Here is a 13227-nt window from a genome sequence, read left to right as displayed (position 1 = left end):
CCCACACGACCGCCACCCCAGGTGTAATGATATCATGTTTGTGTTGTAATTCACTGACTGACCACTAGGAGTCTCATTGTTATATAAGTGAGTGATAGAGTCAGGTGACTTCAGACTGAATAGGGAGCTGGGATAAAGGTTGCTTGTGCATGTCCATACTGTTATTCACCTATTGTTTTATATATATATATTTGACCCACAGTTAATGTTAATAAATCAATTACAGCTTTAGCTACAAGTGTTCTTGTAATATAAATCAGGCCATCCAACAAGAACATTACATGGTCCCAGGACTGGATGGTATTAAACACTGAGGAAAAAACCGTCACAACAGCGAGTGAAGTATGCCACGAGATCCACAGAGATTTGAGGATTTTGCAAGAATGAACAACACGGAGTCGTTGAAGCCAGCAATGAATCTCAGCAATGAACATGGTAATATGGACAGCAACTAGTGTATGTTTAAACAACAATTTAACCTATTTCTTACTGCAGTAAATTTCAGATATCAATCAGATTTGTGTAAGGTAGCGATGTTCCTAACAGCGGCAGGGCCCAAAGCAATTGCTGTGTTTAATACGTTTAAATTTGGAAACAATGAAGATAGTAAACATTTTAATGAAGTAATTCGAAGATTTGATGAACATTGCACCCCAATAAAGAGTGAAATTTATGATCGCTATGTGTTTAGATCACGTTTACAGAGAACAGAAGAGTCCAAAGATCATTTCATGGCCCTGTCCACACCAGGGGGGACACCTATACGACCCATAATGGCACTAAGTTCAAAGCGGGCTGTTAGCGGTGTGCGCAACTGTATGACTGCCTTGCCACCTGAAGCAATAATGTTCCGTGCCCATCCACCCTGACCCAACAGCTCACTGTCCTGGCCACTCCCCATTCCCCAGCCCTGTCAGAAGCCCCCCCCACCCCGGCCAGCAGCACAACTGTCAGCAAATTATGACATTGATGGACACCATCCGCACACCCTCTCTCTCCCTCAGCAACCACCACGCCGGTTTCCCGATTTTTCAAAGCACAAGCGAACTATGCCATTGGGAACTCAGCCCATCGGAGACGGAGAATCACGAGGCCCAGGAGATTACCGGGTTGGGCTGCTAATAATATGTAAGCGCCGTCTACTGTTCGTGTGTTCCGGGACGCATTTACACTGCTGTTGAGGTGTTAGAGCATTTAGTTTTTTATGTCAAATTAGCATCTGCGCATCTTCGGCATCGGAACCGATTCTCCACCCAATCTCCTTTCCCGATTTGACGTTGGCTAACGGAGAATCCTGCCCCATGTCTTAAAGAACTGTCGCTGAGCACAGTAGATTGTCCGCTCATGAAAAAGGTCAGGCAGTGCTTTGCTATCCTTCATCACCCAAAGGGCAAATGAAATTTCCAGAAGAATGCTGGGCTTTTGCCATGATGATGTTGCCTAGTTCAGGCAAACAATCATGAGTGTTAGGAGAGGAACAAGTGAATTCTAATTAAAGTCCAAAGCAAAGAAGCAAAAGTGCACAAAAAAATACTTTCCCGAAATCACAGAGAAGAGTCAGCTTTGAGAACATTTTCTAGCGGAGAGTCATTCAGACTCGAAATGTTAGCTTCATTCTCTCTCCACAAATGCTGGCAGGCCTGCTGAGATTTTCCGTTTTTGTTTCAGATTCCAGCATCCGCAGTAATTTGCTTTTATCTTGTAAACATTTTCATTGGCTGTGAGAGTGCACCACTCCCACTTTGCGGTTAAAGTCATCTCCAGTCACCTCTCCCCCTGGTTTTCCACTCTCTCTATGTACCACTGATGCATCAGGCAGAATTTCAGTCCCCTGACTATTGATAACACTTGTTTTAGCCAATATGAAAAATTGCATTCAGAGAGGATTATCCTTCAGGCTTAATTAAACACTCCCTAAGTTTCCTTCAATTATGCTAAGCAATATACCACATGATATTCCTTTAGGTATCGTTTGGTGCTTCTGAAACTTGTGCAACATTCCTATTGAGCCTCCCCTTCTCTTTGTGTTTAAATTACTGACTGCCATCATTTATAATCTCCTTTTCATCATTTCTATGAAAAACAGTTAGTTCAAAGCCCACAGCACAAATAAATGAAGATGCAAAGCACTCCACCTAATAAAGTAAAACAACTTAAATATTGAGGAAGAAACAGAATTGTATTTGCAAATCAATGTGGAATGATATCGGCTAATGTACTGAACAGAAAGTATATATCAGACGCTGATGATTGCAGAAATATGTGCAATATAATCAACATAATTTACTGGTTGCTGCATCATATATGTATAACACAATTCCAATGCTAATCTATCGTTTCGCTCAATGTAAGTATTTTCTAGAAATCAAAATCTTGGAGTCTGCATAGACGAGGAAAAGGAACAAAGGTCAAGTACCTGTCCTCAGAATCCGATTGTACTTATGGCCTGTATGAGCGATGGGAGTGGGTGTATGGGGACAATGGGGAGAGCATTTTGCTGGCAAAATGCCACAAAGGCCACAGAATTGTCCTTATTGAGGGTCACAATGACCTTAATTAGTTGCCTGCCTTTCGGCTGCATGTTAACTCTCTTCCCAACACATCCCTGGGAAACCTCCTCAGTGGCAGATTGTACCAGTGCTGTGTTCTGACATATTTCTTCTGTTTTCCCAGCTCCCCCTCCCTGCCCCCAATCCCTCTCTTTGGTCTGGGAATATCTAGTCTGTGAAATCTGTTTCTCTCTCTCCACGGATGCTGCCAGATCTACTGAGCATTTCCAGCATTTTCTGTTTTAAGTTCAGATTTTCAGCAGCCGTTGTATTTTGGTTTTGTCTGTATGTATGTTGGAACACCAGAGCAGAGAAGCTACGATGAACAATAATGCAATCTAGATGCTGATTAACACATTCCTAACTGGCATTTTAAGGTTACACTAAGTATTGCATATAATACGACGTGGAAGAAATATTAAAGAAACAATTCTAGAATAATTAGTCATTTTGTTTGTTTGGTAAGTTTTCTTTGGAAAGGTGGCCCACTTTCTTGGGTTCACCTGAAGCTTTGTTAAACACTATTTACCGAACACATTATTTTCATAAAGCCAAGCACACTAATTCAGGGGAAGCATCACCAAATCTATTCAAACACAAGGATATGTTTTCTGACTCAGCAATTCCAGCATAAGGCTTCATCCATTCAGAACACATATGAGCAAATCACACTTACGCAGACCTTGTTTTTTCATCGATTCATTTTAATGGATAGGAAATCAAGGGCAATGAGAGCAATCTTTACTGATTGTGCATTCCTGACAGCCGAGGTTTCATATTGGAAACGTGCGAGTAGAAAATTTACCTCAGAACGTTTTCACTATGCCTCCCTGGTGTTTTCTCATCCAGAATCTTTTTTTGACCATAACTGTCCTGCTAAATCTTCCCTTCCACACCTTTTCAAATGCCGGGTTAGGATCTGTATTTTATTTGCAGATGTTGGCAGATTCTTTTTCCACATTTTGAGAAGTTTGAAAATCTGATCTGTTACATCATCGGGGTTGGTCAGCTTGACAAGCTGAATGGCGCTGCGCCGAATTCGAAGGGAAGTCACAAGCATTATGGCATCTTCTTCAGAAAGTTCTGAAGCCAGCCAGTAAAGCATAGTCTCAGATGTTGATTCTGTAAGTTAAAGAGTTCAGACATTATTAATAACCATGATTTTTGTGTGTTATTCATTTGTATGATATGGGCGTTGCTGGCTCGGTCAGCAATTATTGTCCATAATTGCCTTTGAGGAGGTCACCCGTATTCCAGTACAGCTATGATACTGCATCTACCCGGCAATGTGGAAAACTGCCCAGGTATGCCCTGCAGATCAAAGGCAGGACAAATCCAATCCTGATTATTATTACCCCATAAGTGTAACATTTAATCATCAGTAAAGTGATGGAAGCTGTCATCGGCAGTGCTATCAATCAGCATTTACTCAGCAATAACATGCTCATTGATGCTCAGTTTGGGTTCCACCACATCCACTCATTCCTGACCTCATTATAGCCTTGGGTTGAAGATGGACAAAAGAGCTCAGCTCAAGAAATGGGGTAAGAGTGACTGCTCTTGACATCAAGGTAGCATTTGACCAACTGTGGCATTAACGAGCCTGATAGCTATGGGAATCGGGTGAAAACCCACCATTGGTTGGAGTCATACCTGGCACAAACAAGGATGGTTGTGGTTGTTGGAGGTCAATTATCTCAGTCCCGGGATATCATTGCAAGTGTTCTCCATGTTAGGGTTCTAGGCCCAACCATCTTCAGCTGCATCATCAATGACCTTCCCTCATCATAAGGTCAGAAGTAGGGATGTTCACTGGTGATTGAACAATCTTCAACATCATTCATGACTCCTCAGATACTAAAGCAGTCAGTGTTCACATGCATCAAGACCTGCACAGCATTCCAGATTGGATTCATAAGTTGCAAATAACATTTGCACCATGCAAGTGCCAGGAAATACCCATCCCCAATGAGAGAGAATCTAATCATGTCTCCTTGTCATTCTATCGCATTACCATCACTGAATCATGCACTATCAATATCCTGGGGGTTACCTGGGGCAGCATTGTGGTACAGTGGTTGGCACTGCTGTATCACAATGCCTGGGATCCGGGTTTGATTCTGGTCTTGGATGACAATGGGAGTTTGCACATTCTCCCCATGTGTGTGGAATTCCTTCGGGTGCTCTGGTTTATTCCTACAGTCCAAAGATGTGCAAGTTAGGTGGATTGGCCATGCTAAATTGTTTCTTAGTGTCTAAAGATGTCCTGGTTAGGTGGGATTAAGGGGATAGGTGGGTTTTGTACTCAAGGAGGAGTCCGGAAAGGAGAGTCAAACATTAGTTTATTTCCAAAAGGAAAGTATTTACAAGAAACAGTTCAAGTTCCAGCCAGGACTACTCTGCTGCTTATAGTGCCAGGAGCGACCCCACTGTGTAATGCCTTCAACTCAGCCCCCACGCGGAGAACTCGGCTGCAATATTTAAACACTGGCTGGCGTGCTTTAAAGGCTACCTCGAGATGGCCGGAGGTACCCCCTCAGAAGGACAGAAAATGCATCTCCTGCGCGCAAGGGTCAGCCCTGGGATCTACACCCTTATCGAGGAGGCGGAGGACTATGATGCCGCGATCGAACTGTTAAAAGGACATTATATCCGCCCTGTAAATCAGGTCTACGCACGTCACCTGCTTGCAACTAGACGGCAAAGCCCCGGGGAATCATTGGAAGATTCCTACCGGGTGCTACTGGTGCTGGGCCGAAACTGTGGCTGCCCGCAAGTTTCGGGGAGCGAGCACACGGAACATTTAGTCAGGGATGCTTTCGTAGCAGGTCTGAGCTCCTCAGATATCTGCCGAAGACTCCTAGAAAAGGACACCCTGGGACTTAGGGCGGCACGGGCCCTGGCAGGGTCCATGGACGTTGCCTACAAAATCGCGCAGTCCTATGCGTCCGACCGCACGGTGGCCCCCTGGGCTGCGTTGCATCCCGCAGAGGCAGCCCCACAGACCTTCCCCCTGACCCCGCAGGCCTGCGCTACGAGACGGCCCGCTAACGCCGCCGGGCCCCGCTGTTTCTTCTGCGGGCAGGCGAACCATCCCCGTCCGCGCTGCCCGGCCCGCACCGCCGCTTGCAAAGGGTGCGGCAAGAAAGGCCACTTTGTAGGGGTCTGCCAGGCCCGCGCCGTGGCCACGGTCTCCAGCGACTCCGGACCGCCGCGGCAACGCCCCCTTCAGGCCGCGACCGGCCAGCGCTCACCGCCACCCCCCTATCCTAGGGCCACGTGTGACCCACGGACGCGGCCATCTTGCCCACCCGGACACCACGCTGGACGGGTGGGCGCTGCCATTTTGTCCATCTTGTTCATCCCCGGACACCATGTGCGACCCATGGGTGATGCTATCTTGGATGGGGCCCTAGGCCCCCGGCACGGCCGACCACACGCTGCCCGATCAGAACTCGCAACTGCTTCATCTGGCCTCGGTGACACTGGACCAAAGTCGACCCCGGACACTCGCAACAGCTACAACGACGGTCTTCATCAACGGCCACGAGACGTCTTGCCTGATTGACTCTGGGAGCATGGAAAGCTTTGTTCACCCAGACACGGTAAGGCGCTGTTCACTTGTAACCCACCCTGTAAACCAAAGGATCTCCCTGGCCTCCGGGTCACACTCGGTGGAGATAAAGGGGTTCTGCCTAGCGAACCTCACTGTACAAGGCAGAAAATTTGACAATTTCCGCCTGTATGTACTGCCGCACCTCTGCATGGCTACCCTCCTGGGGCTGGACTTCCAATGCAATTTGCAAAGCCTGACCTTCAAATTCGGCGGCCCTATAGCTCCCCTTACTGTCTGCGGCCTCGCGACCCTTAAGGTCGACCCTGTTTGCGAACCTCACCCCGGATTGCAAACCCGTCGCCACCAGGAGCAGGCAGTACAGTGCCCAGGACCGGACGATCATCAGGTAGAGGTCCAAAGGCTGCTGAGGGAAGGGGTCATCAAAGCGAGCAACAGTCCCTGGAGAGCTGAAGTAGTGGTGGTAAAGACCGGGGAGAAGCATAGGATGGGTCATTGACTACAGCCAGACCATCAACAGGTTTACGTAGCTGGACGCGTACCCTCTCCCTCGTATAGCCGATCTGGTAAACAGGATCGCACAATACAAGGTCTTCTCCACGGTGGATCTCAAGTCCGCCTACCACCAGCTACCCCTCCGTAATAGTGACCGCAAGTACACTGCCTTCGAAGCAGATGGGCGGCTCGATCAATTTTTAAGTGTTCCCTTTGGTGTGACTAATGGGGTCTCGGTCTTCCGGCGAGAGATGGACCGAACGGTTGACTGGTACGGCTTACACGCAACGTTCCCGTATCTGGATAATTTCACCATCTGCGGCCATGACCAGCAGGACCACGACACCAACCTCCGCAAATTTCTCCAGACCGCGAAAATCCTTAACCTGACATACAATAAGGATAAATGCGTGTTTAGCACCGACCGTCTAGCCATTCTAGGCTATGTAATGCGAAATTGAGTTATAGGCCCCGACCCTGAGCGCATCCACCCCCTTATGGAGTTCCCCCTCTCTCACTGCCCCAAGGCCCTGAAACGCTGCCTTGGGCTTTTCAGCTATTATGCACAGTGGGTCCCCAACTACGCAGACAAAGCCCGACCCCTAATCCAGTCCACAACCTTCCCCCTGTCGACGGAGGCCCACCAGGCCTTCAGCCGCATCAAAGCAGACATTGCAAAGGCCACGATGCGCGCCATCGACGAGTCCCTCCCCTTCCAGGTCGAGAGCGATGCGTCCGACGTAGCTCTGGCAGCCACCCTCAACCAAGCGGGCAGGCCCGTGGCTTTCTTCTCCCGTACCCTCCATGCTTCCGAAAATCGCCATTCCTCGGTCGAAAAAGAGGCACAAGCCATAGTAGAAGCTGTGAGACATTACGTGCCCGGCAGGAGATTCACTCTCCTCACGGACCAACGGTCGGTTGCCTTCATGTTCGATAATGCACAGCGGGGCAAGATTAAAAACGACAAGATCTTGCGGTGGAGGATAGAACTCTCCACCTTCAACTACGAGATCTTGTACCGTCCGGTGAAGCTAAATGAGCCTCCTGATGCCCTGTCCCACAGCACTTGTGCCACTGCACAAGTGGACCGCCTCCGAGCCCTCCACGAGGACCTCTGCCACCCGGAGGTCATTCGTTTCTTCTACTTCATCAAGACCCGCAACCTGCCCTACTCCATCGAGGAGGTCAGGACAGTCACAAGGGACTGCCAAATCTGCGCGGAGTGCAAACCGCACTTCTACCGGCCAGAGAGGGTGCACCTGATAAAGGCTTCCCGTCCCTTTGAACGCCTCAGCATGGATTTCAAAGGCCCCCTCACCTCCACCGACTGCAACACGTATTTCCTGAATGTGATTGACGAGTACTCCCGGTTCCCATTCGCCATCCCCTGCCCAGACATGACCGCAACCACCGTCATCAAGGCCCTCCAGGGTATCTTTACACTGTTCGGGTTCCCCGTGTACATACACAGTGATAGGGGGTCCTCCTTTATGAGCGACGAACTGCGTCAATTCCTGCTCAGCAGGGGCATTGCCTCAAGCAGGACGACCAGTTACAACCCCCGGGGAAACGGACAGGTGGAGAGGGAGAACGGAATGGTCTGGAAGACTGTTCTACTAGCCCTACGGTCCAGGAATCTCCCAGTCTCCCGCTGGCAAGAGGTCCTCCCGATGGCCCTCCACACCATCCGGTCGCTGCTATGAACAACCACAAATCAGACACCTCATGAACGTCTCCTTGTTTTCCCCAGGAAGTCCTCCTCCGGGACCTCGCTCCCAACCTGGCTAGCGACACACGGACCCATCCTGCTTCGGAAGCACGTGCAGGCGCACAAGTCGGACCCGTTGGTCTAGAGGGTCCACCTGCTGCACGCTAACCCCCAGTACTTCTACATGGCGTTCCCTGACGGCCGGCAAGATACAGTCTCCCTTCGGGACCTGCCGCCCGTCAGAACCCCACACGCACCCGAACCATTAACCCCCCCCCCCCCACAGCAGTGGGAGGGGTCAGTACCCCCACCGCTCCTGCCTAGACCCGCCCACCCACTGACGCCCCCTACAGGCACCCCCCCCCCCCCCCCCCCCCCCGTGTCAACCGTTTGCCCCAACAGCGCCGCCTAGGGGTGACGAAGCTGCCAGGGAGGCCGAAACCACGCTCCCGGAGTCGCAACCACCGGGACACCTACCAGAATCACCACCGAAGCCCAGACGCTCCAGAAGGACGACCAGGCCACCTGATCGACTGATTGCTTCGCTGTGACTTTAACTGTGAACGAACACTTTGTAAATATCCTCAACCGTATGCTACTTCCATACCTGATCATACCATGTTAAAGGCGACTGTTACCACTGGCCAACACCCCCGCCGGACTCTTTTTTAACAGGGGTTTAATGTGGTAGAACCAGGTATTGCGGAACCTAAGAGGCTGATGACCATTGGTTAAACCCAGGAGTTTACCATTGGCTGTTGTACATAGCTCCGCCCTGACAGGCGGAGTATAAGAAACGGTGCAGTCCCAGCAGCCTTCACTTTCTGTACCGAAGCTGCTGAGGAACAAGTTCTAGTAGATGAACGCCTTCAGATATGAAATCACTTTGTCTTGAGTGTAATTGATCGCGCATCATCACTGCAATTATACAGTTCCTCCAGCAGTGTGAATCGGAAAAATTTCTACACATGAAGGGTAGTAGAAATTTGAAACTTATGGTGATTGATGTGAGGTCAATTATAAACTTTAAATCTGAAATTGGTAGGTTTTTGTTATATTTGGAGTTAAGCCTGGGAGCATCCATGATCTAACTGAAAGTGGAACAGGCTTGAGGGACTGAGTCACCTGCTCCTGTTCCTATGTTGTTATGTTCTCTGTGTCCCACCTCACTTGAAGTCTCGTTTACCCATGACCCCTGTGAATGTTGACATATATTGGCTCCCAAATGAACAATGTGCCAGTTTTAAAATTATCATCTTTGTTTGCAAATCCTCCCACAGCCCTCTGCTCTGTATTGCCCTCCAAATGCACACCCACGAGGAATGTGGCCTCTTGATCATCCCCATTTTTAATTGTTTCCTCATTGGCTGCCAAGACCCTGAGCTCAGGTATTTATTTCCTCATCTTTCCACCTCTCGACATTTCTTTCCTCCTTTAAGGTGATCCTTAAAACCTAGCTCTTCCATCAAGATTTTGGTTGTCTGTCCCAAGCATCCTTTATATGGCTTGGCATCAAATTTTGCTTTGCCATATTTTGTTAGATTAAACATGATATCTGAATTTAATTTGTTGTGCTGCTTTACCCTTCTTAGCAGTTCATGCAAAGTGCACCAGAAGTGAGTCCCTTCACAGACCAGAACTCAGAGCCCAAGCATCATGTCAGACTAAAGGAGATGCAAATAGGCACATATGGGAGATTAGGGTGCGGACATGCAACGAAGAGAGGAAGAGGTCTGAGTACGTACTTGGCCCTGCATGCATCCAGCAGTAGCTGCGAAAGTGGAACATAAGATAAGAACAAGGAGCAGGAGTAGGCCAACCGGCCCCTCGAGCCTGCTCCACCATTCAATGAGATCATGGCTGATCTTTTTGCGGACTTAGCTCCATTTACCCGCCCACTCACAATAACCCTTAATTCCTTTACTGTTCAAAAATCTATCTATTTTTGCCTTATAATCATCCAACGAGGTAGCCTCAACTGCTTCACTGGGTAGGGAATTCCACAATCCTTTGGATGAAGATGTTCCTCCTCAACTCATTCCTCAATCTGTTCCTCCTTATTTTGAGGCTATGCCCCCATAGTTCTAGTTTCACCCACCAGTGGAAACAACCTCCCTGCTTCTATCTTATCGAGTCCCTTCGTAATTTTATTTGTTTTGATCAGATCCCCCTCATTCATCTAAATTCCAATGAGTACAGTCCCAGTCGACTCAGACTCTCCTCAAAAGTCAGTTCTCTCACTCTGGAATCGACCTAGTGAATCTCCTGTGCAATATAACATCCCTGTTTTAAAACTCCATCCCTCTAGCAATGGAGGACAAAATTCCATTTGCCTTCTTAATTACTTGCTGCACCTACAAACCAACGTTTTGCGATTCACGCACAGGGACACCCAGTCCCTTTGCACGGCAGCATACTGCAATTTGTATGATTTGATTAAGGAAATAAAAAGCATTTTGTATCAGAGCATTAGGGAACAAGATTGCTAAAGAGATTGGGATAATAAGAAAAAAATGGAGAGCCTGACAATAGGCTCAAGAATAAAAGGAATGACTTTGTTTGTACAATGGGAAAAAAAACATTTGGACCAATATTTTCCAGCCATTGCCATAGGCGGGATCAGAAGATTGGTGAGCCTCTGCCATGGGTTTCCCGGCAATAGAGGGTGTGAACAACGGGAAAACCCATTCACAGTGGCCGCACCGGAAGATGCTGCCTCCAGGCAATGATGGGCCACCTCTGCTAGCTCAAAACTAGGGGTGAGTGGGGTGGGGGCAGTTGTGGATGGGAAACCCACAAATCCTTTTTGACCCATATCCAACTCCACAATGTGCATTTTTTGTAATTGACAGATTCAGATCAAAAATAAGCCTTATGGACAGGCTTGACTTCTACTTTGTGTGGAGGAACCTGGAGAAGGCCACAGGCATATCTGGGTAAGGCCCACAACCGGAAGTGGGTTGGCATCCTTTGTCATTTCTCGGTAAAACCCAAAGGTTTGCGAGTTGGTGCCAGCTTCCTGACGTAGTTGGACTTTTTCCCGTTTTTGTCCATCTGCAACCAATCCCACATTCTCACCTATGCTAAAATTCCCAGTTACTGTCATCAAGTTTAATAAGCAATGGCCAACAATTTCCTCAAAGCTGCTCATGTAATGCCAGCCATTTTGGAGATGGCACTGAGGAAATTCCCAGCCAAAAACATTGTTCCTTTTCCTTACCCGGTGCAGTAACTTTGTTCACACTTGTCGAATGACTAAGAAGCTTTTCTCTCTATAATAAAAACAGAGCATAATGAAATAACATGAACAAAATATCAAAGAAAGCTATTAAACTGAATTGTTGCAGACAATGGGCGCGATTCAGTGGACTGAAAACAAAGTCCGCTTTTGGGTGCATTTGGCGGGATGATTCTCGGCTGCTGCAGCATTGAGAATCACCTCGCTATTCAACGGTACTTTGCGTTTAATGTTGGCCTCAGGGAGTTTCTTTCCGCTAAGGCAGCACTTTGAGTGATTTGATAATAATAATCTTTATTATTGTCACAAGTAGGCTTACATTAACACTGCAATCAAGTTACTGTGAAAATCCCCTCGTCGTCACACTCTGGCGCCTGTTCGGGAGAATTCAGAATGTCCAATTCACCTAACAAACACGTCTTTCGGGACTTGTGGGAGGAAACCGGAGCACCCGGAGGAAACCCACTGACTGCCCCATGACTGGACCCAATTATGTCCCCTAATTCCCAGACTACCCCCAAAACCAAGTCAACTAACCCTCAGAACCCTCAACCCCAACTACCACCACCTGACCCAAGTACCCCCAACCCATTAACTTCCTGATGACTCCCTGACTACCCATGCCCTGACCTGACCCAACTACACCCTGACCACCCAACTACCCGGGATCCAACCTGACCAGCCTGTGACCTGACTATTCCTCCCAACTCGACTACCCCCAACCCACCTACACACTCACCCAACTACCTACTATCAACTTAATCTACATATCATTTACCTACCCACCAACCTACCCACCTACAACATCATTCTCCTGCCACCTCACCAATATGCCATCCTACACACTTACCAACCTACTCATCTGCCCCCTCACCCACCTACCACCCTACACATCTGCCATCTAACCCACCTGCCACCCTACCCACATGCCATCACAGCAACCTGCCACGCTACCCACTTAATTCATCTAACCTCATCATCCACCAACCAACCCTACCATCCTACCCATTCACTCATCAATCCACTCACCCTTTCATCCATTCAGTCACATTCATACTGGACATTTAAACTTACCCTATGGACGCCAATGTTGTAAAAACTGTGCATGTACTGCCTTTCTACTGACACAAAGCGCTGCAATGGAATTCATTGAAGGACGCTATACTCCGTATTTCCAGAGAACCTGGGCTCGGAAGATCCGGCAGGAAACGTGGAGCAGCGTCAGGGCAGTGGAAAAGTTTGATCGGAACATAAGTCCGACAATGATTGCCAATCTGTGGAAGATCCAGGCCAATATTTGACGGCAGCCTTATGGATTCTAGGAAATAACACAATTGTGTTCACGTGGGCTGGCTCAGCAGCAAGCTATCCGCACAGTTGTGCCACTTGTCGTAATAGGTTCACCACAGGACAACTGCAGATCAACTGCGATCTCTGGGCATCCACTGCTTCCTTCCAGGCATGTTGCAGCAAAGACTTTTATAGATTGTGTCACAGAACAGCTCAAAAGATTACTATTTTCACAATTATCCTATGCAGCACTTTCTCAACATCATTAGTCCTCATATAGGGGGTCAGATGCTGAGTTGCTCTGTTAACTGCCTGCAGACTGACGCCAGCACTTTGGGGTTTATTCACCTTTGTTTTTGCATATAACGTTCGA

The 13227-nt window shown here is 48.2% G+C and overlaps 1 protein-coding gene across 1 annotated transcript in view; it reads right to left on the bottom strand.

Moving 5' to 3' along the window:
- Positions 1-977: 977 nt before the first annotated feature.
- The window catches only part of dthd1 (death domain containing 1), a 60521-nt gene continuing 48271 nt past the window's right edge, over positions 978-13227 (bottom strand). Inside the window, exons 9-10 of the mRNA XM_072496550.1 lie at positions 11547-11598; positions 978-3671 (exon numbers count right to left, since the gene is read on the bottom strand). Coding sequence (XP_072352651.1) covers positions 3391-3671; positions 11547-11598 — 333 coding nt within the window. The 3' untranslated portion in view covers positions 978-3390. The remainder of the gene's footprint in view (positions 3672-11546; positions 11599-13227) is intronic.

The sequence above is a fragment of the Scyliorhinus torazame genome, chromosome 3 (genome assembly GCF_047496885.1).
Source record: "Scyliorhinus torazame isolate Kashiwa2021f chromosome 3, sScyTor2.1, whole genome shotgun sequence".
NCBI lineage: Eukaryota > Metazoa > Chordata > Chondrichthyes > Carcharhiniformes > Scyliorhinidae > Scyliorhinus > Scyliorhinus torazame.
Note: the sequence above shows the minus strand (reverse complement) of the source record. Positions and strands in the feature narration are given on the sequence as shown.